Below are 23,350 nucleotides of genomic sequence, written 5' to 3'. Positions count from 1 at the left end.
TTGAGAACAATCGTATTAATATATTAGTTGTTAACTAAGAGCATCAAATTTGTGGTCTCCCTGTGCTCTAATCCTAAAAAGCTTAAATAGAAATATGACTCTCCAAACTCCCTTTCTCTTGGTTTCATGAAACCCATTATATAATAAAGGACTTATGTCCACAGTAAACATGGTGCACCTTCAAAGTCCGTAAGTCAAAATATTTACAAATCACAACCGATAAGTGGTTATAACCGAAAGCTCAATTTCCGTAGGCCGTTAACCCCACATCTCAATTTTATCCTCTAAACAACACGTGTCATTCACTAGAATATCATGTTACACTCTTCCCTTCTCCCTCTTTACCACATGTTAAATAGCCTATAACAATTATCTCCTACTGACCTAAGGGACAGCTGACTAATTATAGGGGAATAAAAAGAAAAACCAAAGAAAATAGAGAGAAACACAGCAAGACAACTAAAATATACGCTCTATGCGGACCACACACATAAAACCATAATCACAGGCTATCAGTCTCATTTCTTAGTAATTTAGATGCTGGTATATATATAGAGTTCCAGCATCAGTGTTAGCTAGAAGTGCATATTCAGAAACATGCATAGGAGTGTTGAGTATTATATATACTTATCTAATTTACTCTTGTTCTCAGGGTAAATAAGCTTACCGAGTTCTTCACATTTAAGTAACAACTCTTTTGATTCAATATGTTCAATTTGTTCTCCTTCGATTATTTTTCTAATATATACATTAAGAATTATAATATTACGAAATTGATTCTAGTTTCTAACAATTGTCATCACATCAGTTAAGAATTGGTATCATGGCGATGGAGAGCAACGTAAATAGTGGTAATACAGAGTTTAGTTTAGCCTCTACATCAAGCGCTCAAATCCTGGAAAGAGAGGCAGAGACCAGTTATGTGGATCAAAAGAAAAAGGAAACAGAGATTGCCAAACTAGTCCCGTTCTACAAGCTCTTTTCTTTTGCTGATCCAACGGATGTTATCTTGATGATTGTTGGTACCATATCAGCTATTGGTAACGGAATGTGTTTGCCTATGTTCAGTATTCTTTTAGGGGAATCAGCTGAGGCTTATGGTAGAAATCAAAGTAATAACCAGACAGTAGAAAAAGTTTCCAAGGTAAATGCTACTCATTTTAGACCATCTATGTTTTGTTAATCTATACGTCGCAACAATCATTAATGTGTAGTTTATTTGGTTTTTTCATTCAGTGTGCAAATAAGTATGATGTTAAGTTTTTTAACTTGATATCATTTTAGGTATCCTTAAAATTTGTATATCTGGCTATAGGGGCTGGGCTAGCATCATTTTTTCGCAAGTCGTCCTTATGTATTGATTTGTCAACTATCAATATGAATGTAGCGCTTGGTTCTGCCTCGGGAAGTGTTTGCAATTGAACTCACATCATGAATATGGTTTATTGTTTTTCAGAGGTGGCTTGTTGGGTGGTTACAGGAGAGAGGCAGGCTGCACGGATAAGGAGATTATATCTTAAAACAATATTAAGACAAGAAATCAGTTTTTTTGATGTGGAAACGACTGGAGAAGTGGTGGGGAGGATGTCTGGAGACACTGTCCTCATACAAGATGCAATGGGGGAGAAGGTACAACTATGTAAACTGTTTATATACATCCCAAAAGGCGATCATTATATACATAATATCCTGCATAAATCCTTAATCTAAGAAGGTACAACTATGTTAATTTATCTGCTTCCTATTTATCGAGAATCTAACGAATGCAAATTCTTTTATCTGCCACATATGCAGGTTGGGAAATTAATACAGCTGATAGCAACTTTCATTGGGGGATTTTCAGTAGCTATTATTAAAGGATGGCTTTTTACACTTGTCATGTTAAGTTCTATTCTGCCTATTGTAGTAGCTAGTGGAATCATGTCCATTGTTATTGCCAGGATGGCATCACGTGGGCAAGAAGCATATGCAAAATCATCTATTGTTGCTAAACAAACCATCCGTTCAATCAGAACGGTGTGTCACTAATGTGCATGAGATATGTGCTGCAATTTTTCTGAGATATTTGTATTTGTTTGTGTCTCCAATATAGCCATTGTAGAACCAGTAGATTTTTTAATGTCTATTACAGTATTGACTCTTATCTAGGTCGCATCTTACACCGGGAAAAAACAAGCTGTGGCACATTATAGAAAATCTTTTATCAACCCCTATAATTCAGGGATTGGTGAAGGCTTGGCTACTGGATTGGGTGTTGGAACATTATACTTGTTTTTGTTCTGCAGTTATGCTTTGGCTGTTTGGTTTGGTGTAAAGATGGTACTGGAAAAAAATTACAGAGGGAGTGATGTGATCAGTATTGTTCTTGCGGTCATGATAGGGTCATTGTGAGTTTCATTTTTGTTATTTAGAATCCAGAACTTCATAGTGGTCGTTTACCATATATATTACTTTCAGAATTTTCTAAATATAACATGTGCACCATCAAGCTAATTTAACATTGAATTGAATTTAATAGGAATCTGGGACAGGCTTCTCCATGTTTGAGTGCGCTTGCAACAGGTCGAGCTGCAGCTTACAAGATGTTTAACACTATACATAGAAAGCCAGAGATAGATGCATATGATACCCGAGGAAAGAAATTGGATGATTTTCATGGTGATATTGAGTTAAGAGATGTGTACTTCAGTTATCCTGCCCGGCCAGATGAGCACATATTTAGTGGGTTCTCCCTCTGTATTCCCAGTGGAACCACTGCAGCTTTAGTCGGACAAAGTGGAAGCGGAAAGTCAACAGTGATCAGTGGTATTGAGAGATTTTATGATCCACAAGCTGGTGAAGTTCTTATAAATGGAACAAATGTTAAGGAGTTTCAGCTAAAATGGATGAGAGAGAAGATTGGTCTCGTCAGTCAAGAACCTGTGCTTTTCTCATTAAGTATTAAGGATAACATTGCATATGGAAAGGATGGGGCAACTATGGAAGAGATCATAGCAGCAGCTGAGCTAGCAAACGCTGCTACATTCATTGATAAACTACCTCAGGTCCCTAGCTGATTGATTCATCTCTTAATCTTTCTGTCTAAATTATGGTTTTTTGTTCTTTGACCTTTGTGTTTCGTGTAGGGACTGGATAGCTTGGTCGGTGAGCATGGAACTCAACTTTCTGGTGGACAAAAGCAAAAAGTTGCCATTTCCAGAGCAATTCTAAAAAACCGGCGAATTCTGCTTTTAGATGCAACTAGTGCACTTGATGCCGAATCCGAGAGAATTGTTCAACAGGCATTGGACAGGATAATGATTAATAGAACAACTGTCATTGTGGCACATCGCTTACACACAGTTAGAAATGCTGATTTGATTGCAGTGATTCATTGTGGAAAGATGGTTGAAAAAGGTATCTCCTGGAAAAGTCACGAAGCTTGTTCAATTTTTTATTTTTGTGCTACACATGATTAAGGCTGCCTTAGAAGCTAGGTGTCTTTGTCTTGACCATCTTCTTCAACTCTTTTTATTAAAGTAGAAGTATTCATTATCTAATTTTTTAATTAGCAGGATCACATTCAGAACTACTTAAAGATTCTGAAGGTGCATACTCTCAGCTAATAAAACTGCAAGAAACAGAAAGTGAATGTGTAGGGTACAAAGACAACATAGAAACTCGTGAATGTGTAGGAATGTCAATCCAGCAATCAATAGATCGGGATTCATCTGGGCCAGGAAATAGCAGTCGTCATTCACTTTCTGTATCTTCGAATCTAGCCATTGGACCTAACTTCACCGAGGCAACATTATTTGAACCTGAAAGCCCCGGAAAAAAAGCATCTGAACAGAATAAAAAAGTCCCACTGCGCCAACTTATGTATCTCAACAAGCCTGAGATACCTGTTCTAATTATTGGATCTATATCTTCTATGCTCAATGGTGTCATATTCCCAATTTATGGTATATTGCTGGCTAGCGTGATCAAGATATTATATGAGACTCCACATGAAATGAAACAGGACTCAAAATTCTGGGCTCTAATATTTGTTGCCCTTGGAATTGCATCATTTATTGTTTATCCATCTCAGAAATACTTTTTTGCGGTGGCTGGTTGTAAATTAATCAGACGGATTAGGCTAATGTGCTTTGAAAAAGTCATTAGGATGGAGGTGGGTTGGTTTGACAAGCTTGAAAACTCATGTGGAGCCATTGGTGCAAGGCTATCTGCGGATGCAGCCAGTATGCATGCTTTAGTTGGTGATGCACTTGGACAGGTGGTTCAAAACACAACTTCTGCAGTGGCTGGCCTAGTTATTGCTTTTGCTGCATGTTGGCAGCTGGCGTTCATTGTCGTTGCTTTACTACCGTTAATAGGACTCAGCAGTTATATTCAAGTAAAGTTCATGACAGGGTTCAGTGAAGATGCCAAGGTTTGCATAAACGTTGAAATATTGCTATCATACAGAATTTATACATTGATCTCGATCAAAGAATTTGTATATTTTTGCAGCTGATATATGAAGATGCCAGCCAAGTCGCTAACGATGCTGTTGGAAGTATAAGGACAGTCGCTTCTTTCTGTGCAGAAGAGAAGGTGATTGAGTTGTACAGACAGAAATGCGAGGGTCCCATGAGGAAAGGGATCAGGAAAGGACTGATTAGCGGGATCGGGTTTGGGGTTTCTTCCGCATTGCTATTTTTGCTCTATGCTACATGTTTTTATGCCGGAGCTCGGCTTGTTGATGATGGAAAGGCCACATTTGATGATATTTTTCGTGTAAGCATAAATTCAATTTCAAATGAAATTTTTTTGGTTCTATGTTATTCTAAATTCTAATAAAATCTATCGCATTGCAGGTTTTCTTTGCATTGACCATGGCATCTCGTTCAATTTTTCAATCGAGTTCCTTGACACCAAACTCAAGCAAAGCCAAGAGCGCTACCGCTTCTATTTTTGCAATCATAGATAGAAAATCTCTAATAGATCCAACTGAAGAGTCTGGCGAAACTTTAGAAAGTTTGAGTGGAGAAATAGAGTTACGCCATATAAACTTCAAGTATCCATCTAGACCAGACATTCAGATCTTACAAGACCTCAGCTTGACAATATTTAGTGGCAAGGTGAAAAATGTCTAACAAGTTTTATAGAAACTTTTTAAGTATGCACGAAGAAGTCATAAACCCAGTGGTTAATTAGTAATATAAATTGCTCGATTATTCTTGCAGACAGTTGGCTTGGTCGGGGAAAGTGGGAGTGGAAAATCAACTGTTATCGCATTATTGCAACGGTTTTACGATCCTGATTCAGGTCAAATCACCCTTGATGGGATTGAGATACAGAAACTCCAATTGAAGTGGCTCAGACAACAGATGGGACTTGTAAGCCAAGAACCAGTTTTATTTAATGACACAATTCGAGCAAACATTGCTTATGGAAAAGAAGGCGGCGCAACTGAAGCAGAAATTATATCGGCAGCTGAAAATGCAAACGCTCACAAGTTCATCAGCGGGTTGGTCCAGGTTAGTAGTATATGAGTAAGTAGAACCAATACATTATAAATCTTTTAACTTTCATATTAATCTTTGAAACTAGTAAGGAATTTCACATGATGCAAACTTGCAGGGTTATGACACTGTAGTTGGAGACAGAGGAACACAGTTGTCAGGAGGACAAAAACAGCGGGTGGCCATTGCGCGTGCCATAGTTAAAAGTCCAAAGATACTACTACTAGATGAAGCTACTAGTGCTCTAGATGCTGAATCGGAGAGAGCTGTTCAAGATGCATTAGATCGTGTGGTAGTTAATCGGACAACAATTGTTGTTGCTCATCGATTGTCCACAATCAAAGGCGCGGATGTAATTGCCGTGGTGAAGAATGGGGTTATAGTAGAGAAAGGAAAGCATGAGGCCTTGATCAATATTGAAAAAGGATTCTATACGTCCTTAGTTGCCCTCCACATTAGTGCAGGAAAGTAAGATTATCTACCTGGTCATTTTTATTTTTGTTGCCATTCTGTAATTTGTAGGATAAGTTAACAGTTGTAGAAGTGTTCCCATCTTTTGTTCCTGTAAAATATGTTAAAGGTAGTGTACAACAGAAGTATTCAGTTTTTTGTTATGCATGAGTACTTTCCATTTCAGAATGAAATTTCAAGTGATTATCAATTTGTTTTTGCCGAGATTATCAAATTTTTAATGTTCTACTTAATCAAATATAGGTTATCGTCATGATTACAGATTTCGTAAATCCAAACTAATCGTTTGATCTACCGACTTGTGATTTATCGGGTGATTTTTGAAAAGTTGGATAATTTATCGGTTATTTATCGAATAATTTTATTTTAAGCGACATGGAAGTGAAAGATCATTCCCACGTGCATACGCGCTGTTCAAACGCTCATTCACATTTACGCACAGAAAGAACTCAAACGCATTGTTTCATCCAATTTACATGCCAATTTATTTCAGGTGCACACATTTCTATAATTTTAATTTTAATTTATTCATTTTTGTTTAAATCCCATTTTAAATTTTTAATATTACTTTCTTGTTATAATTCTGCAGTTTTTATTGTTAGGTTGTTAATTTGGAGAAAGATCATGTTTTTATTATGTGGGTATGATGAATTTGTATAAAGGTGAAATCTTAATGGGTTCTTGGATTGGTTCAAGATGATTGGCCATTAAGCTTTAAGTTTGATGTTCCGAAAATGGGGTTTGAATAAAACCCATTTTTCGAAGTGATATATTGCTAACCCTTAATCACCTAATCGTTGCCTGGAAACCAAGTTGAACACTCCTTTTGCGTCACCATTAGGAAATGTTTTTGGTCCGACAACAGTTATACAGTCAAACCAGATTCCCTTGGCTTGGGACATGATCCCTAGTTTAAGTCCAGTTACATGGACGAATTTGATTCCTTCTCCGTGTGTTAGGACCCCAACTCCAAGTTTAGTTTCACCGGAAAATGGAATTAGGGATAGTAGCCCTCATCCTATTTTAGGCACTCCACCTGGTCCTCCTAGGTTCTCTTCCCCACTTCAACCTGTAGCTTTGTCCTTTCGAACTTCCAACTCCTCAGCCACTTCCTTTTCCTTCCGGTTCATCTTTACCTACGTCATCATCTCCTAGTCCTCGATATTCAAATAGTTCAGTTGATTTTCAGGATCAAGTCTTGGAGGCTTCTGTGGATCTCTTGCCTGTTATTGAAGTAACAAATGCCTTATTCGCAGCTAGTAAGGTACCTCTACCTCTTTTTATTCGACATAAATCAATGTATTATTAGTTAGCAGCAGATTAGGGACTTCCTCTTATGCTTGTAATTGTACAAATGGTTTTACATTCATATAATTTGAAGTATATTCGTCCCGAATCTGGCAGTTTATTTTAAAAGTCAATATGATAAATAAATAAATAAATAAATAAATAAATAGTCCATCTCTTATGCGAGTATCTGCTACTGACAGATCGGGCACACAGTATTAGTTCTATTATTTGGCCCATATCGTGTACTAATGACGGAGGATGTCCAGTTGAGCTTTTATATGAAGTACAGATGAGTAAATATATGCGTTTATCAACCTACTCAGTAATCGTTGTAGTTCTTAAGGTGCATTTAGAAATAAGTTCATTCTTGAAATGAACACAGCTGATTAATTAATCCATGGTTATAATTTGGATAACTCCTTTTCAAAAATTTATAGATATAAATAATTGAATTTGAAATAATATAGTCACAGAGAACTGAATTGAAATTAGGATGAAAGTATGGAATGAATATATAAAAAATAAAACATATTTCGTTATGTAATTATATGGACCGAACCCGGGGTGCAACCAAAAAAGTGAAATAAAATATTTTTGTTGTATAATTATGTAGTTTTAGCCCTGCGGGAAATCGAACCCGATGAAATAAATTGATTAAATTATACGGTGATAACCAAAATTTGGTATTTTAGTACTATTGTGCAGCACCTTTGACATATATTTTAATAGGAGAAATTATAAATTTCTTTATGTAACAAAAAAAAATCGCTCAACATGAATTTTGAAATGTAAAGGAGAAGACATTGTAAACTAATATGAACAAGTTCACTATAGTATTGAAAAATAACTTGAATGTAAGGCATCAACAATCAAGAATATACTAATGATAAAAATATAGATAGCAATATGAATCATTAAACTGCATTAAACCATAGACGTTACCAAGATAATAATAATATTTTCTGGAATGTTACCATTTGGGTTCAGTTTCCAGCCTATTTTTAAAGATAATTATTTGATTTTATGGTTTACTTGATGTCTGATCTTTGTTATGATTTTACATCTTTGAGTTGCAACTAAAATTTCAAATAATTTTTTAACATAATTAATTGATTTGATACCTCATCTTAGCGCCTCACAAGTCACAACTAGGATATTAGAGGGTTTTGTGACTCAAAGCACCTTTCGCCTTATGTAGCATTGCTTTGCTTGTAACCTGTAGGGATCTGATTTCTGTTTTAAAAGTCTTTTTTTCAAGATAAGAATACACGTTTACATGAGAGATAATGAAGCAGTTTCTTCTTAGATACTATTAGAAATATTCACAGAGAGCTCAGTTTATTTCTTAGTTTTCGCTATAGCTGTTGTTTCAGTGATTCTGTCAGCTGCATCAGTTTAGCATCCTGATCATCATATCACATTTTGCTATATATAGCGCCCATTTGAGAAATCTTAAAATAAGTAACTTATGACTTAAAATAAATAACTGACTAATAAGTGATAAGTAGATAAATACTTCTTATAAACGTTAGTGTTTGAATAATCTCATCCTTGCGGCCATACGAGCTAAATTTTCCTGAAGCTTCCAGAGACCGTTGCCTGGGCACCGCAGTTGAGGTTGCTCTTGCAGTAATTCAAGGACCATCAGCGGAGCTTCCAAGAGGAGATATAAAGAGAGCTGGATGTAATAGTCGTGTAATCGTCTGTGCTGGTGGGCCAACTACTCATGGTCCTGGATCAGTGGCACACTGATTTAGTCATCCCAACTATCCTTATCTGGAGAAGGCAGCATTAAAATGGATGGAGAATCTTGGCCGTGAGGCTCGTTAACAGGACATAGTGGTTGATATATTAAATGCAGGAACGTGCCCTGTACAAGTTCCTATTTTGCAACCTCTTGCAAAAGCTTCTGGAGGTGTTGTTATACTCCATGATAACTTTGGAGACGCCTTCAGTGTAAACTTGCAGAGGGCTTCTAGTAGGGCAGCTGGTTCCCATGGTTTGTTGGAGGTGCGCGCTGTTCTGATGATATTCCTATAACTCAGGTAAAATGTCGGGGTGAAGAGGCAAATACAGATTATCATTATCAGGAAAGTTTTAAAAATGACAGTTCTCGATCTGTACAAATGCTTAATGTTGAAGAAATGCAGTGCTTTGCGTTATCCATGAAAGGCGACTATGTATACTTTCAGTTTGCAATTCATGAAGATGAGAGGTTTGTGTTGCGCAATATATTTGTGAATGCGTCTTTGGATCTGTCTGTTCGCAGGGTGGCACCCCGATGCACCTTTGAAGAACTGCCAGCTCAAGACCTTGTTATGCAGCCTGATTCAGCAGTTGTTCTTGACCATGGCACGGATGTCTTCATTTGGTTGGTATTCCACTGAAGTTTATTTATTTGCTTTTTAATTTTGAACATGTTTTTCGGAAAGCTACATTTTTCAGTATCAATATTGTTGAATTAACAAGCACTATTTCCGAAATCGGGACTGCATGGTCACCTTATAGTTAATTTGTTTAACTTTTTGGTCCTCCAACTTGTTTAGAGTTAATCTTAATTGTTAACTGTTCGTTGACTACAATAAGCACCCATGAAAGTGCAGATATAACTCCCTTCCAAGTCCTAAATTTCTCTTCACAATGCCCCGTCAGGCCGTCATATCTATCATTATGTCTGAAATAGCTCTTGTTGAAAATTTTCTTGGATGATGCCCCTGCCATTTCTCTTTGTATGCGCTTTCATATTCCTATGATTTTTACATCGGGTCTGGTTGCAAATTTATATATCTTAATGACTACTACTTAATTTACCCATGGCTAAATAAATTTACTCATAACCCAAATCCTATATAATTTTCTATATCCATGAATTATCCAATTAATTTTAATTGACCCATCTTAATTAATATTTAGCTACTTTTGAATTTCAAAATCAATCTATCTATGGAAAATAATTTAAAAAATCAAATCATGCATAATTGTCTCCGGTTTGTTATATCTCTCTCTTTCTCTATCTCCTTCTCTCTTCATCTCTCTCTCGATTGACCGGAGATTTCACCATAGATCACCATTAAATCTCAAACTCATAACTTGATAGTCCGACGATGACAAAATCTTAGAATTCATACTTTCTTGATTTGTAAATTCAGTTAAATTAGATTGATATATACACGTCAATTACTCTTTTTCTCTCAAATTTCAAATCTTAGATTCTCATTTTTTCTCTTTCTTTTTGCAGGTCACATGCGGATTTTAATTGGGTTTCATATGCTAATGCAACACAACGAACAAACAGGTTAGTAAATCATATTTCTCCTTTTTATGCGTCTCTTCACTTCTTCCTCTATGTAATTTTAGTATTGTTATTTGTATAGATTTAATATGTTTGTACTATTATTATTTACCTATATTAATTTTGGTTTAGACAGAAGATGATGATGGATTGATTAATTCTACAACGGTGGTTATAGAATCACAAATCAAGGTATGTACACCAACTGTTTGATTTTAAATCTCAAACATCTCATTTTTCTCTATTTGTTTTTATTTTTCTCTATTTTTGAATCAGGGTTTGTCAGCATCCGGATTAGAATTAGGATGTGAATACGCATAGTATATTGTTTCATATCTATGTTTGTTGTTAACTTTTTTTAAAAACAACTTTTAGAATACACATATGCTTGCAATTATACCATTAGCTATTTGAAATCAGTTTGTGATATCCATGACATCTAGATTTTAAGAGGCTTTCAACAAATCCTTTAGAAAACTGGAGAATCATTTCATCTTACGCATCATCTGGATTGTGGTTTCCAATCATCTCCATATTTGGTATTCCAACATTGGTTTTTGCAGTATTATCATTTCCTCCGACCTCCATGTCACCTGCCACATCCACAATTTCCACATTTTGTTCTAAGTTCAAATATAACACAATGTTAAAAATATGACTCATGTTTATCTAAAAGGAGACTGCAAACGAATAAAGGAAACATAACAAATTTCCATTTTGTCTCCATTTTATCTCTATTTTAGAATTGTATAAGTTGTAGCCATGTTCATATTTTATTTTTTTAAAACTTTGAATTCAGTTGTGGTCAATTTTACTTAAGGTTAGAGCGGGAGGTTTCTAAAAATATTATGACTATGAATTTTAGAGTTTCACATCATATTTACATGTAGGTACAAAACTATGTTATCTTCTTTTGTCAACGCTATAAATTGATGATTTGAGCATTTAGCCAGAGAATTGAGGGTATAAATTCTTGCAATTTTTGTGGTATCTTGGCTCAAAATATAATTATGATACTAAAGTGAGTAAATTTAATTTAGTGGTTTGATCTATAGCCTGGTGAGTTTATTGACGAGCTTGCAAAGTTTCATGTAATCTAATTTTTCTCTATATTAATCTTAGGAATAGTTACTGAATAAATAATTATAATTTTGTAATGAAGAGCATTTTAGTGTCGGCTGATTATGAAGTAATTTTTCTAATGTATGAAGAATTGAAAAGGTTAGAACTTAGAAACGGAATGTTTATCTGGAATAGAATAGTGTTACCAAAAGTGCAGAATCAGTCTTTTTTATTGAGGATGTGGAATGCTCTTGGAGCCTGAAACTTGATACGTTATCTGGAGTTTTTTTATTAGAACTTGGAAACAGAATATTTATTTTGTTAGTTAAATGGAGAAAAAGTAGTTCTTTCCCTCCTTTAGATGTTTCTCTTAAGGATATTACTATCCTTCATCCACTACTAGATCATGCTAAATAGGGCAAGACTCAGATAACAATGTACAGTCTCAAAATAACATCGAAAATGTCATGTTACAAAAAAGTGTCTGCTTTAGGATGAAGAAATTATATATGTTATGATGGTTATTAATTTATTTAACTTGGTTCGATAGGGCCATGTAGGATTTCTTGGGCTTTTCATCAACTCTGGCGCAATCTATGAAAAATCACATGGATTTAGGACAACACACCTACTCAGACGTATGATTTTTAAAAGCACATGTAACTTTAGACACTTGCGTATGGTGTGAAAAATGGAAGCAATTGGGTGAAATATGGCATATGCTACTTCTTGAGAGTATACGAGTTACACCTATGATTCTATATATTTTTGCCCGTAATTTTTTACTATTCTTATGTAGGTTGTTAGATTGTAATATTCTGTATTATGTTCTCGATACATATGGTGGCATGTACAGATTAAGAAAGTAAAGAAAGACATATTTGAAACATCTATATAAATACCATTACCACTGCTGATTTGGAGGGACTTCGCTCTGTGGGAAATACCGTGCTTTTCCTCATTTATTTTAATTTAACTAATTGGGAAATACTATACCTAATTCAAACATTAACCTTCATCAAATTTATTAAAAATTAATATACTTCTTATCTTTAAGTTTTCTTCATAAATAATAGTAAAGATTCATAAAACAAAATGTGAGAGACACGTAAAATTCCCCTTCTCAATTATACAAAGCAATTACACTGAATTAAAATTGCAAAAAAAATTCTCTTTATAAGTTGTTAATTAATAATTTAAAGATTTGTGGGACTGAACTGATGTATAGTTATTTGTATGAATGAAAACTTAATATAAAATGATTTCAAATGCAATGCAAAATATTTTTTTTGCAAAATAAACATTAACTGCAAATTACTTATTTCAAAATGACTAAATTTTGATAAACATTTTTTTCGTATTTTTTAGTTCATATATTTTTATTAATTGATAGATAACATAATTTTATTTAAACCTTATATAGTCATATCGGAAAAAAAGATTCATAATTTTTTTCAATTGCATTGTATAATCAAATGATTTTATTTTAAATGATTTGTTTTTTTATTTCCAAAGCACCAGTATACATTAAAGATTTTAAAAAAGAGTTAAATAAACTTTCATTCACGTTATTAGTAAGTTAAGATACATAATTTATAAATAATGTTAATTATTAATTTCTTAAGAATAATAAATAAAACTAAAAAAATCAAATAATTACAGAATTTGAAATAGTGATTAGTGTATCACGACAATATATTTTGAGTAATTAAAATACCTTTTATTTATACTCTCCATATTTTTACTTTAATTCCATCATTTGATATACAGTTTGCGTTTTTTTTAAATAAATTCATATTCTCGGGTACAAAAGTTGTTTGTATAATATTTGTTTTCTAAAAACTAAATTAATTATTTGTATAAATTAATTTAGATTGTTAAAAATTTAAGATTTTCTACAAATCATTTTAAAAATAACTTTCAGCTATATATAAATGAGTAGTCAAACTGTTACATGATATATTTTAAATTCAAATAATTTATAAAAAGTATTTTTCTTTATATATATCTTTTTAACTTAATATTTTTTCTATTATTAGATAGTTTAGTATCAATATGAGTTAAAGATAAATGAATTAGGTAATAACTCTTAAACCAAATTTGTGATATTTTTTCAAATTAAAAATTGCGGGATTGGCATACATGACAACATGAAAGAAAAAAGTTTAGGTTTTCCTATTTAAACAAATATAATTTGATAAATTTTTTAATTTTAATTTAATACAAGTTGTCAAAGTAGTTAATTTGTAATTTTTATTAATTTAATTGAGTCAAAATGTTGAGAAAATTATAATTAATTTAACATACTCCGTCCCACATTAATAAAAAATATGTATTTATTAGTCACATTTATGTATAAATTATGAAATGCATATTGGGAACTTAACAAATTTAAGGAGTGTAGTCGCTATTATCCATCTTTTGAATTAAGACCCGAGGTCTTTTCCTCTTATCAATAACATCATTTTGTACTCCACATTATTACACAACATATTTTATAAGTTATATTAAGTTACATATTTTTTTTAATATTTACTTCACAATTTTTTGAATTTCAGAAGCAAAAATAATTTAGTTTAAGTTCCAACTAGAGACTCAAATAATTTCTGTTCGAAAATAGAGATGTATTGAATAAATGGAATTGGAATGGTGACCACGATAGCACTTTCTAGCACTATTTGTTAATAACTTTGTAAGTTATTACCTAGGAATCACCTAGGAATCTAGGAATCTGAGTGAATTCCATGTATAAGAATGTAAAATTTCAGTACTACTTTGTGATGACTCTCCACATTTTTTCCTTGATCCATTCTTCAAAGTATTTTCTATTTCGCTGTGAAACATTGAAAGTAATGCCATTCAGTTTGTAATATAAAGCAATATAAATCATAAAATCAGATACACATTTAAATATTACTTGAATTGTTCCTCAAGGCCAACAGAACGAGCAAACAATTCAGATTGTCTGTTTTCCACTGTAGCATACATCTCTAAGTAGAAAATCTTTGTTTCTTCCATGTCATTATTGAAGTATGCGCACGTTATAGCCAAATTTTGCAACTCTTGCTTCGCTACATTCTTTATGCCTGACCATCTCTTCCTATTTTCACTTCGTGAAGTCATTTTATAATTTGTAGTATACATCTAAATATAAAAAAACACCTAAAGGTATATATACGTGTGAGTATGTCCAGTAGTTTTGGGGCAGTTCTTTTCTAGTCAATTAAACAGTTACCGCAATTTAGAATAACTGAATGGTAGTTATCAATTTTATTTAGTTTTTCTGATTTCAACAGTCATGTTACTTGAATTTTTTGACGTGCCTTTAAAGAATATGCTGATTATCTTCTCATTTTGAGAAGATACTTTAAAGAATGTTTACCAAAAACCATGTTAGAGTTGTAAAAAATGATGTTTGTATTCAATCAAATTACGCACATTAGGCAAAACTGATTATTTGTGCCAATGTAAAATGTTATATATTAAAATTTGTACAGTCTATATGTTTAGATCCGTTTGTACAATTACTACCCCGTGATCAATGTAGTACGTATCCTCCAGATAATGAATTTACATTGTTATTAAACAGATAAAGCATTGTTATATCTACAATGTATTTTAGACATAATATATTCTCAATGAAAAACTGAAAGTCTTAAGTTACTACTCTGCATTGTGTTTTTTTGTTTCAATTTTCAAAAGGTAAGAATGAAATGAATCTCTTAAGAAAAGTCTGCCATGAATCCAAATGGCCCACTCTTTATTTCAGCTGCTCTTCGTCAAGTGAAGGGCTTCTCATCAGAATGGTGGCAATTGATGAAAACCCCGACATGGTTCTATAACTACTGGCTCAGCCAGCAACATGAGGATGGTGTTTTTTTTGTATATGATGAAGATGACTTGGAAGACATTGTCGACTTGCTTCCTGATGCCATTGATCTTGGCATTGAGAAAGAAATTTGTAACATGAAAACACAGTTTGAGCACTTTATACAATTATCTGAAGCAGAAGCAGGAAATAAGAAGTTATCTTCGTCTGCTTTGAAGGAAAGTCCTGGAAGCGGTATGTTCCTAAGTGACTTAATATGCCTTGACATAAATTTTGCTAGCCACAGTACTATCTGGGTCCAGTAATGATTGAGTATGATTCTGTTATACCTGTGCTTTCTAAGCTGAAAAGTGCATTGCATATATGTACAGTACAATTTATTTAGTATAGAGGTACTTGTAAGTGGTAAGTCTTGAATGTATCAATTTGACAAATAAATTAGTGTCTTCTAATACTAAAGTTCCACATTAATTGGTTAAATTTTATTTGCGCAAGCCAGGACATGAAGTTGATTTAAAATAGATGCTTAAGTCTCAACCCGTCAAATTCTTTCAAGGAACAAAGTCTCAGGTCCACATTACAATAATATTGAGAGAATCCAGCCAAGTCTGTGAGCCCAAAAATCCTGTAATCGTCGCATCCAGCATTTGCGTTGAATGTTGGCTTCTTAAGATTGGCTCCCTCGATTCATATTTGATATGATAATTTGATATCATAAGATGTATGTACTCTTTCAATTATTGTATATTCAAAAATGAGATTAGATGTTACAAAAAGTTATGAGAGTATAAAATTTAACAAACTTTTTTTAAGTTAATTATAATCATATAAATATATACATTATATTCAAAAAACAAATTATTACATTTATAATCGGGTCGACAGTATAAAGAAACTTTTTCGTATATAAATATATTTTTCGTTATTTTTTATAAATATGTTTACATTGAGTAAAAAACATATATAAATAAATTTACATTTATTATGTTGTCTTAGTATCTTAAATATATTTTTCTATCATATATGAAAAATTATATTCGCGTCATTTTTTTGGTTAAAAGAGTAATGTTGTGTTCGTGTTCAACTGAAAAGTTACGTTAACATTTTTCTTTATATTATTTAATATATTTTAAAAAATTTAAATTTATTTAGAATGCGTAGCGCGGACAAAAATCCCTAGTACGTACTAATGCAAAGAGTAAAAAGCAAGAAACAATTGAGTCGAATATCATTTTTCAATTATAGATTACACTAGCTCCGCACGTGCCCAAATTAAACGGGCCCATGAAATTTATGATTAACTTTATTAACTTTTACAATTTTTCACCGATTTATACAGTTACATAGAAGAAATAAAGTAAAAATTGATCAAATTTGAAAGGAAATGATGGACAAAACACCAAAAATTGTATAAAAATGCTCTCGACTACACAAGTCTCTCCCTCTCTCTCGGTGTAGTCGGTGCATGCGGCTGGTTGCTCACTTACCATATGTGATGTTGGCAGAAGCAGTCGGTGCAGCTGTGGATTGCAGTGGAGAAGCCAATGACAGGTAATTGGGTGGCAGATAATGAACTCCGTGTGACATATAGCCCTTCGTAAATCTTCGTATCTCTTGCCACATACACAACATTTGGGATGTATGCACAAACAAGGGGGAGCCATTCATTACCTGCGGATAAATTCAAGGTTGCCAAATGAAATTAAAAAATAAAGAGAATGTTACATCCATTATTATATAAAAAGATCGATCTATTATCTATACTTCTGCTATCTTAATGTGGTAAATCACGCTGAAAACTCTTCAATTTTCAGCTCCGCATTAGAGATATAATTGACATGAGACCTAATAAACAATAAAAAGATATGTAAATATGTGATACATATCAATATCAAATGAGTATACGCCTATTATGTTTTCAATTGCCCCCAAAGCTACCTTCCCATATATATATCTGCGAGTTTTGTGAATGGAAGTGAGATTCACACCATATTATCGTAATTTGTTATTGACTTAAAGTTTTCAAAGATTCTTATAGCATCAAATGGATCCGGAATAGTACTCCTTTACCACTTACTACAGCTATCACTATTGATGAATAGATTCCTAACTCGCGGTAAAGAAAGAAATGACAAAATATTTTCAATTTTTGAATTAAAAATTTACCTTTAATTTATCCCTTTCCACTTCGGATAAGTATCTAAAATTTTGGAGCATCTTCTTCATTGCTTATTTATAGGCTTTATCAATATATGAATTACAAGATGAATGGATATTTTTCTCAATTCTAGAAATATACCCTTATAAGATGGGTAATAAAATTCGAAATGTTTAATCAGCAGATTTTGGCCAATGTTTCTGAAAATAAGCCTTATCGACTTTATTGATGGATTCTTTTTATTTCATGTATAGGAAAAACATACAGTAAGCAAGGATGTATATTTGTGCTGGTTTTTTTAATGATAAAAAGGGAAAATAATTGAAAAAAATGGTTGTCAAGATCTGGAATTAGATTCTGAAAGTGATAGATAACAAAGTGATTAATAACAGGGTTATGAACACAAGAAAACAGAGAGAGAAGCAGAGTTTGAGGGGGGAGGTTAAGAAATGAAATAACTAATGAGAAATGGTGGTAATTTCTTACAAAGTGTTTGGATGTTGATTTCACAATTTAATGAACTTTGTAATGCAAGATTAGTTAATTCTAGTAGAAAATTAAGAAAGTATGAGACTAGAGAAACTATAAAGAATATAAAAAGAAATTTTGATGAACCTCAAGAATAGCTACAAATTTGTGATTACAACGCTTAAATACTTACAATCTATCCCCAAAGGAAGACTCTAGAAAGGAAAATGCCAATGTCTCGATTATTCTCGAAGGTTCACCATATTTGCGATTACGGTGTTTAATATCTATAATATATCCATAAAGGAAGACTCTAGAAAGGAAAACGTTGATATATCTATTATTCTCGAAGGTTCTCCAATCTTATTTCATTAGACGACAAATAATATCTAAAATAAATAAATAGATAATTAAATAATCTTCACCTTATAACGACGTCATCAACTTAAAGAAAAAATCGTACAAATATGTTATAAAGAAAATTTTCTATTATAATCACAACACTTTATCGTCTACTCAGATTAGTTCAAAATTTTTGTTGGTAAACTTATTTAATTCGTTCAACTTTTTGTTGGTAAATTTTAAATTACACGCTCTCCTTAAACTATGTAGTAGTGTTAGAAGGATGACTTAATTGCATATTTTATCTTAACAATAAAGAATTAGTTTAGAAAGTTTGAAGGACCAGAAAAAAGTATAAAAATCATCTACTAATTTTTTTTGTAATGTTATAACAGACAACATAAATTGCAGAAAGAGTGACATGCGAATCTAATGTATCAGCACATGGGAAAATGCAAACTTATAAATTTTGAGTTCAAGTGATTTGTTAACCCTCCAAATTAAAGGGGTTTAGAACATAAGCCCAATAATTTATCTAATTAGTTTTTCATTACATATTAGGTTATGGTTAAGTGCATTTGTTTCTTGAACAGCAATGATGATAATTATTGCAGTAATGAGAAATAACGTCCTAGAAGATTATTGGATTCTCATTGTATACTTATTATAATTTGTCCAATTTGGTTTTGCTGGAAAACATATGCATGCAATTTTGAAGAGTTCGATAATCTAGTAATGTGTCAAATAATTCACTTAGTCTAGAAACATGGATTGATGTATAGTCCATATAGGTTGGGTTATTAAGTACTCATATATGGTGATGCAGGCGATTAGATCAACCTATCTTTTGCATCCTATATATAAGGCTTTTGTTTGTATGAAACATTATAAGTGTCAAAGTAAAAATAAAGAGAAATAAAAACAGCAGAAGCTCTGCTTCTGAGTGAAACAAGAAAGGATGTGGCCTAGCTGTAAAGCCGCCAATTCCGGGGTTAAGAATTTAGATCGTCACGCCATCCTTACTGAATAAATAATCCAAAAGATCCAATCTTTCTCTCTCTCTCTCACACACACATACACAAGTTATATTCTCGAAAACGATATACAAAAAATAATATTTCATCATATAATAGAACGATTTGAAAACTTGGTGGTACACACATATTCCTTTTTAATCAAATTAGATATTTTATAAATATCAAAATATCTTGACAATGTTCTTGATTTATAAACCCATGAGAATCATTTTCTTGGTGACATACACCTCTTTTCAAAACAATATTTTTGATCGACTTATTGAGTCTATAAATACCTTAATGGTAAATGTAGCACCTAGGCTTGAGTTATGGTATTGCATCTCAATTCCAATTGGAAAAATGGGACATTCACCGGAGCCACCACATACGATGATCAGTCGTAATACAAAAATCTATAACCTTTTCTAATAGTAGAAGGACGACACATTCGTATCCCGTTTACCACCCTGGCCGCATTCAGTCTATGTATTGTGTCCCATTCGGGTATAGACATACTTCACAGATTCCTGAGTGCACAGAGTACCCTCTCCCACGGTACCTTTGATAGTCTCCCTAATACTCAAAATACTAGACCCCTCCTAGTCCTTTGAAAATTCTTATCATATCCCAAAAACTCAAACCACATCGAAGTTCCCCAATTGTTTTTCTTGTTGATATATATATATATGTGTGTGTGTGTGTACTTCTAAGAATTTTAGGAGGAAGTACTAAGATAATGTGAATTGACTGTTGTCAACAGATAAATAAATAAGAGGGGTTCTTTTGACTATAGTCAAGATATTTAAAATACGTAGAGATAATATTTTTTGACAATTCGAAAGTATTAGAATGATTTTCTAAAACTTGGAAAGTATTTAAAAATAGGTTTTTATGATTATATTAAATCATTTATTAAACATTTAATATTTAATAACAATAATTAAATAATTAAATACCGAGTAATTATATTTTAAAAGAATATTTAAGTTATTATTCCTCAACTAATTTACCTTTTAAGTAATTAGATCAATCTTTAGTAAATATTAAATAACTGAATTTAGAATAAAAATATGTAACGCCCCCAAATCCGGGGTCACAGGATTTGGTCGTCACGATGAAACCTCAATACAACATAACATTTTTAATCAATAAATAAATGTCAGCAACTGAAATATCGCATATGTGACCCCAAACTACACCAAGATCTTTTTAGGTTACAGTTCTAGAAACAAGATATCCAAATTACATAAATAATTTTTTCACTTTCTTTTAAAACTCTTCTCAATAAATTCCAACTCAATACTAAACCTACTAGTATAACTTCGAAAAGAAGTATACTAGGCTCAACTATAAGATAACATAACTAATATATAAATAAACAACTTTACACAATAGAACTTACACTAGTCCGTTAAATAGTGCAAGCTACTCCTCACTGGAAGGTTAAATTTAAAAACAGGCAAGTATGAGCGAAATAAATGCTCAGCAAGTTCATTATAGCATATATATGGTCTTTTGATATAAAAGCCGACATCTGCACTAGGGCAGAACATTTTAAATCATAATAACTGAAGCTAACAGTAAGCTTATAAAATAGTGAGCAATAATTTTTAGATTGGGAATCACAATATTCCGGCGGATGCCTTATCACATGCTGATCACCCACTGTGATAGAGCTGGATCATAATTCATTGAATTCAGATCCCAAAAATGAGACAAAAGCTACATACCGGCCACAACTGATATGTACTTTAATAAAAAGGCACACTGTGGCCAAAGGACAAAATTGTGTTAACATATTTCAGTTAACACAACGCCCTAATGCTGGACCGTCCTCCCGGGCCACTTACGAATCTTTCAATCAAAATAATTTTTCGTCATTAAGGAATCGAATCAATCGATATCCTATCATAATCTACTCCCCATTTCTCATGGTCCGGAGTAATCTCAACAACTGATGGCGAAATAACTAGAATGATTAGTTTTTCGCTAAATATCAATATCAAGTTCTACTGTATAGAGTGAAAGGGACAGCATAGTAATTCACTATCTATCTGGAAATGAATTATATACTAGCAGAACAATTGCTAGAATAACACGACTTCAATAATCCCAATGATTATATGCATGCAATGTCTTCCAAAAGCTTTATAAAACAGTTTAATCTAAATCTATAAACATATAACTATTCTAAAATTAGAATAGTGTATAATAACTTGCATAATCAAAATCAAATCATTTTGATGTCTAAAACATTTAACTATTCTGGAATTAGAATAGTACAAGAAAACTTGCCATTGGTTTTTAGCAGTTAAGCACACTCACAATAACACAATTGACTCGTTCTGACATCTCATGACATTGATGTCTTCTATTTTAATAATTCACTGATATGATGTTCCTGCGATTGCTAGAAGCCCGATATGCATTACTGATCAACTTTACCCTGGATCCCAAAGTCTGGTCTTGATCGTCTTGAACAACTCACATCTATAATTAAAAGATACAATCTTAATCGTCTACATGATAATTACTCGACGAACTGCGCGTCAAAACTCTATCGTCTACCCAAACGATAACCCACATATATAGAAAACAATCAGACAAAAGACTCTTGACTCATATACGCACGTAGACATGTTTCAATTATATGTAGACTGACAATTTATTTATATAATAAACTCATTTATATCCAATAAATTTATATGAAATCTACCAAAAATTCGGCAACATTTTCTCTTTTTATTAGACTATCCACCTATTTTCAATCTCAATCAACAATCAAATATATAGTAAGAATCAACCTTGACTTGCTGTAAACACATAAGAAAATCTGCCTTGACTTGCAGTAAACATAAAAGAAAATTTGCCTTGACTTGCAGTAAACATATAATTCACATATCACATAATTCATAAAATACATGATTTAGTTCATCAAAACATATGACTTGGTTGGTTTAAAACTGAAACTGAGTCAAAATATGACATTTCGATAAATACGTGACTTAGAACTGGCTTGCAAAACAAGAGACCTTTCTAAATAAAAGGATTTATGTCTCGAAAGTATTTTTAATAGAAGCATAATATTTTTCTGAGTCTAGATACGTTCATTTCGTATTAAATGGATGAACGGTGTATTTATTATGAATAAAATAAGGTTAATTCAATTAATATACAATACCTTTATATAATTTTAAAAGCTCAAAATAATTCTAAAATATTATTTGGCTTAATTATAAATAATTACACTTCATTCAATTATTTATAAATAAAATTAATTGATTAAATGAATTAATCAATTAATTAAATGAATAAATAATTAATCAAAATAAATTATAAATAATTAATTCAAATTATAATTTTCAAAAATAATAAAAGATAATGATTTGAAATTAAAATAGATATTTTATAAAAAAATTCGAAATAACATATTTGTAAGACGGACTTTTCCCGGGGTCAGAACCCCACAAAATCAATTTCAAACAATATAATCCAACTCTACTCTAATAAAATCAATAAATTTAAAACACACAATAATTTCTATCTGCACATATAAACACGCCAGAAATGAAAGATACCTCCAAAAGCGACTTCTACAAAAACTTCTAAAACTTCTGAAATAAATATATAAACACTAACATGCTATAATATACCCAAATACGATAGCGGAATTTTGAAATCGTTACCTAAAATAAATTCTGATCACCCCGAAGAGAATATCTGATGTCCGGAAAATACCTCCAGAAAAATCCGAAATTCATGGCCATAAACATATACATGCTGAAATGCCATGTGGAGTAATCAACGCCGTCAAACTCCTTTTCTATGCCCCGGAAATAAATTAACACGGAAATATGCTACGTAAATTATCTCCTCAAAACAAGTACCTCGATAAAAACGCACTATAACACACGTCCAGATTGCGAGTAATTT

The 23,350-nt window shown here is 32.4% G+C and overlaps 2 protein-coding genes and 1 pseudogene across 2 annotated transcripts; all 3 read left to right on the top strand.

The window, feature by feature from the left end:
* The first annotated feature begins 495 nt into the window (after positions 1–495).
* Positions 496–6,120, top strand: LOC141695255 (ABC transporter B family member 21-like). The gene is made up of 13 exons (XM_074499510.1): positions 496–653; positions 809–1,144; positions 1,285–1,339; positions 1,457–1,629; positions 1,795–2,016; positions 2,149–2,387; positions 2,519–3,044; positions 3,126–3,396; positions 3,555–4,414; positions 4,495–4,761; positions 4,842–5,105; positions 5,211–5,504; positions 5,608–6,120. Exons 2-13 carry the CDS (start codon positions 824–826, stop codon positions 5,959–5,961), a joined length of 3,846 nt encoding a protein of 1,281 aa, XP_074355611.1. The 5' UTR covers positions 496–653; positions 809–823; the 3' UTR covers positions 5,962–6,120.
* Positions 6,121–8,798: 2,678 nt separating this feature from the next.
* LOC141695774 (protein transport protein SEC23 A-like) lies at positions 8,799–12,520 on the top strand (annotated as a pseudogene).
* Positions 12,521–15,342: 2,822 nt separating this feature from the next.
* LOC141695773 (protein EARLY RESPONSIVE TO DEHYDRATION 15-like) lies at positions 15,343–15,818 on the top strand. The gene is made up of 2 exons (XM_074499992.1): positions 15,343–15,667; positions 15,805–15,818. Exons 1-2 carry the CDS (start codon positions 15,343–15,345, stop codon positions 15,816–15,818), a joined length of 339 nt encoding a protein of 112 aa, XP_074356093.1.
* The last annotated feature ends 7,532 nt before the right edge of the window (positions 15,819–23,350 follow it).

The sequence above is a fragment of the Apium graveolens genome, chromosome 11 (assembly GCF_009905375.1).
Source record: "Apium graveolens cultivar Ventura chromosome 11, ASM990537v1, whole genome shotgun sequence".
Taxonomy (NCBI): Eukaryota; Viridiplantae; Streptophyta; class Magnoliopsida; order Apiales; family Apiaceae; genus Apium; species Apium graveolens.
The sequence above is the reverse complement of the archived record's forward strand: the minus strand, read 5'-3'. Positions and strand labels throughout refer to the sequence as shown.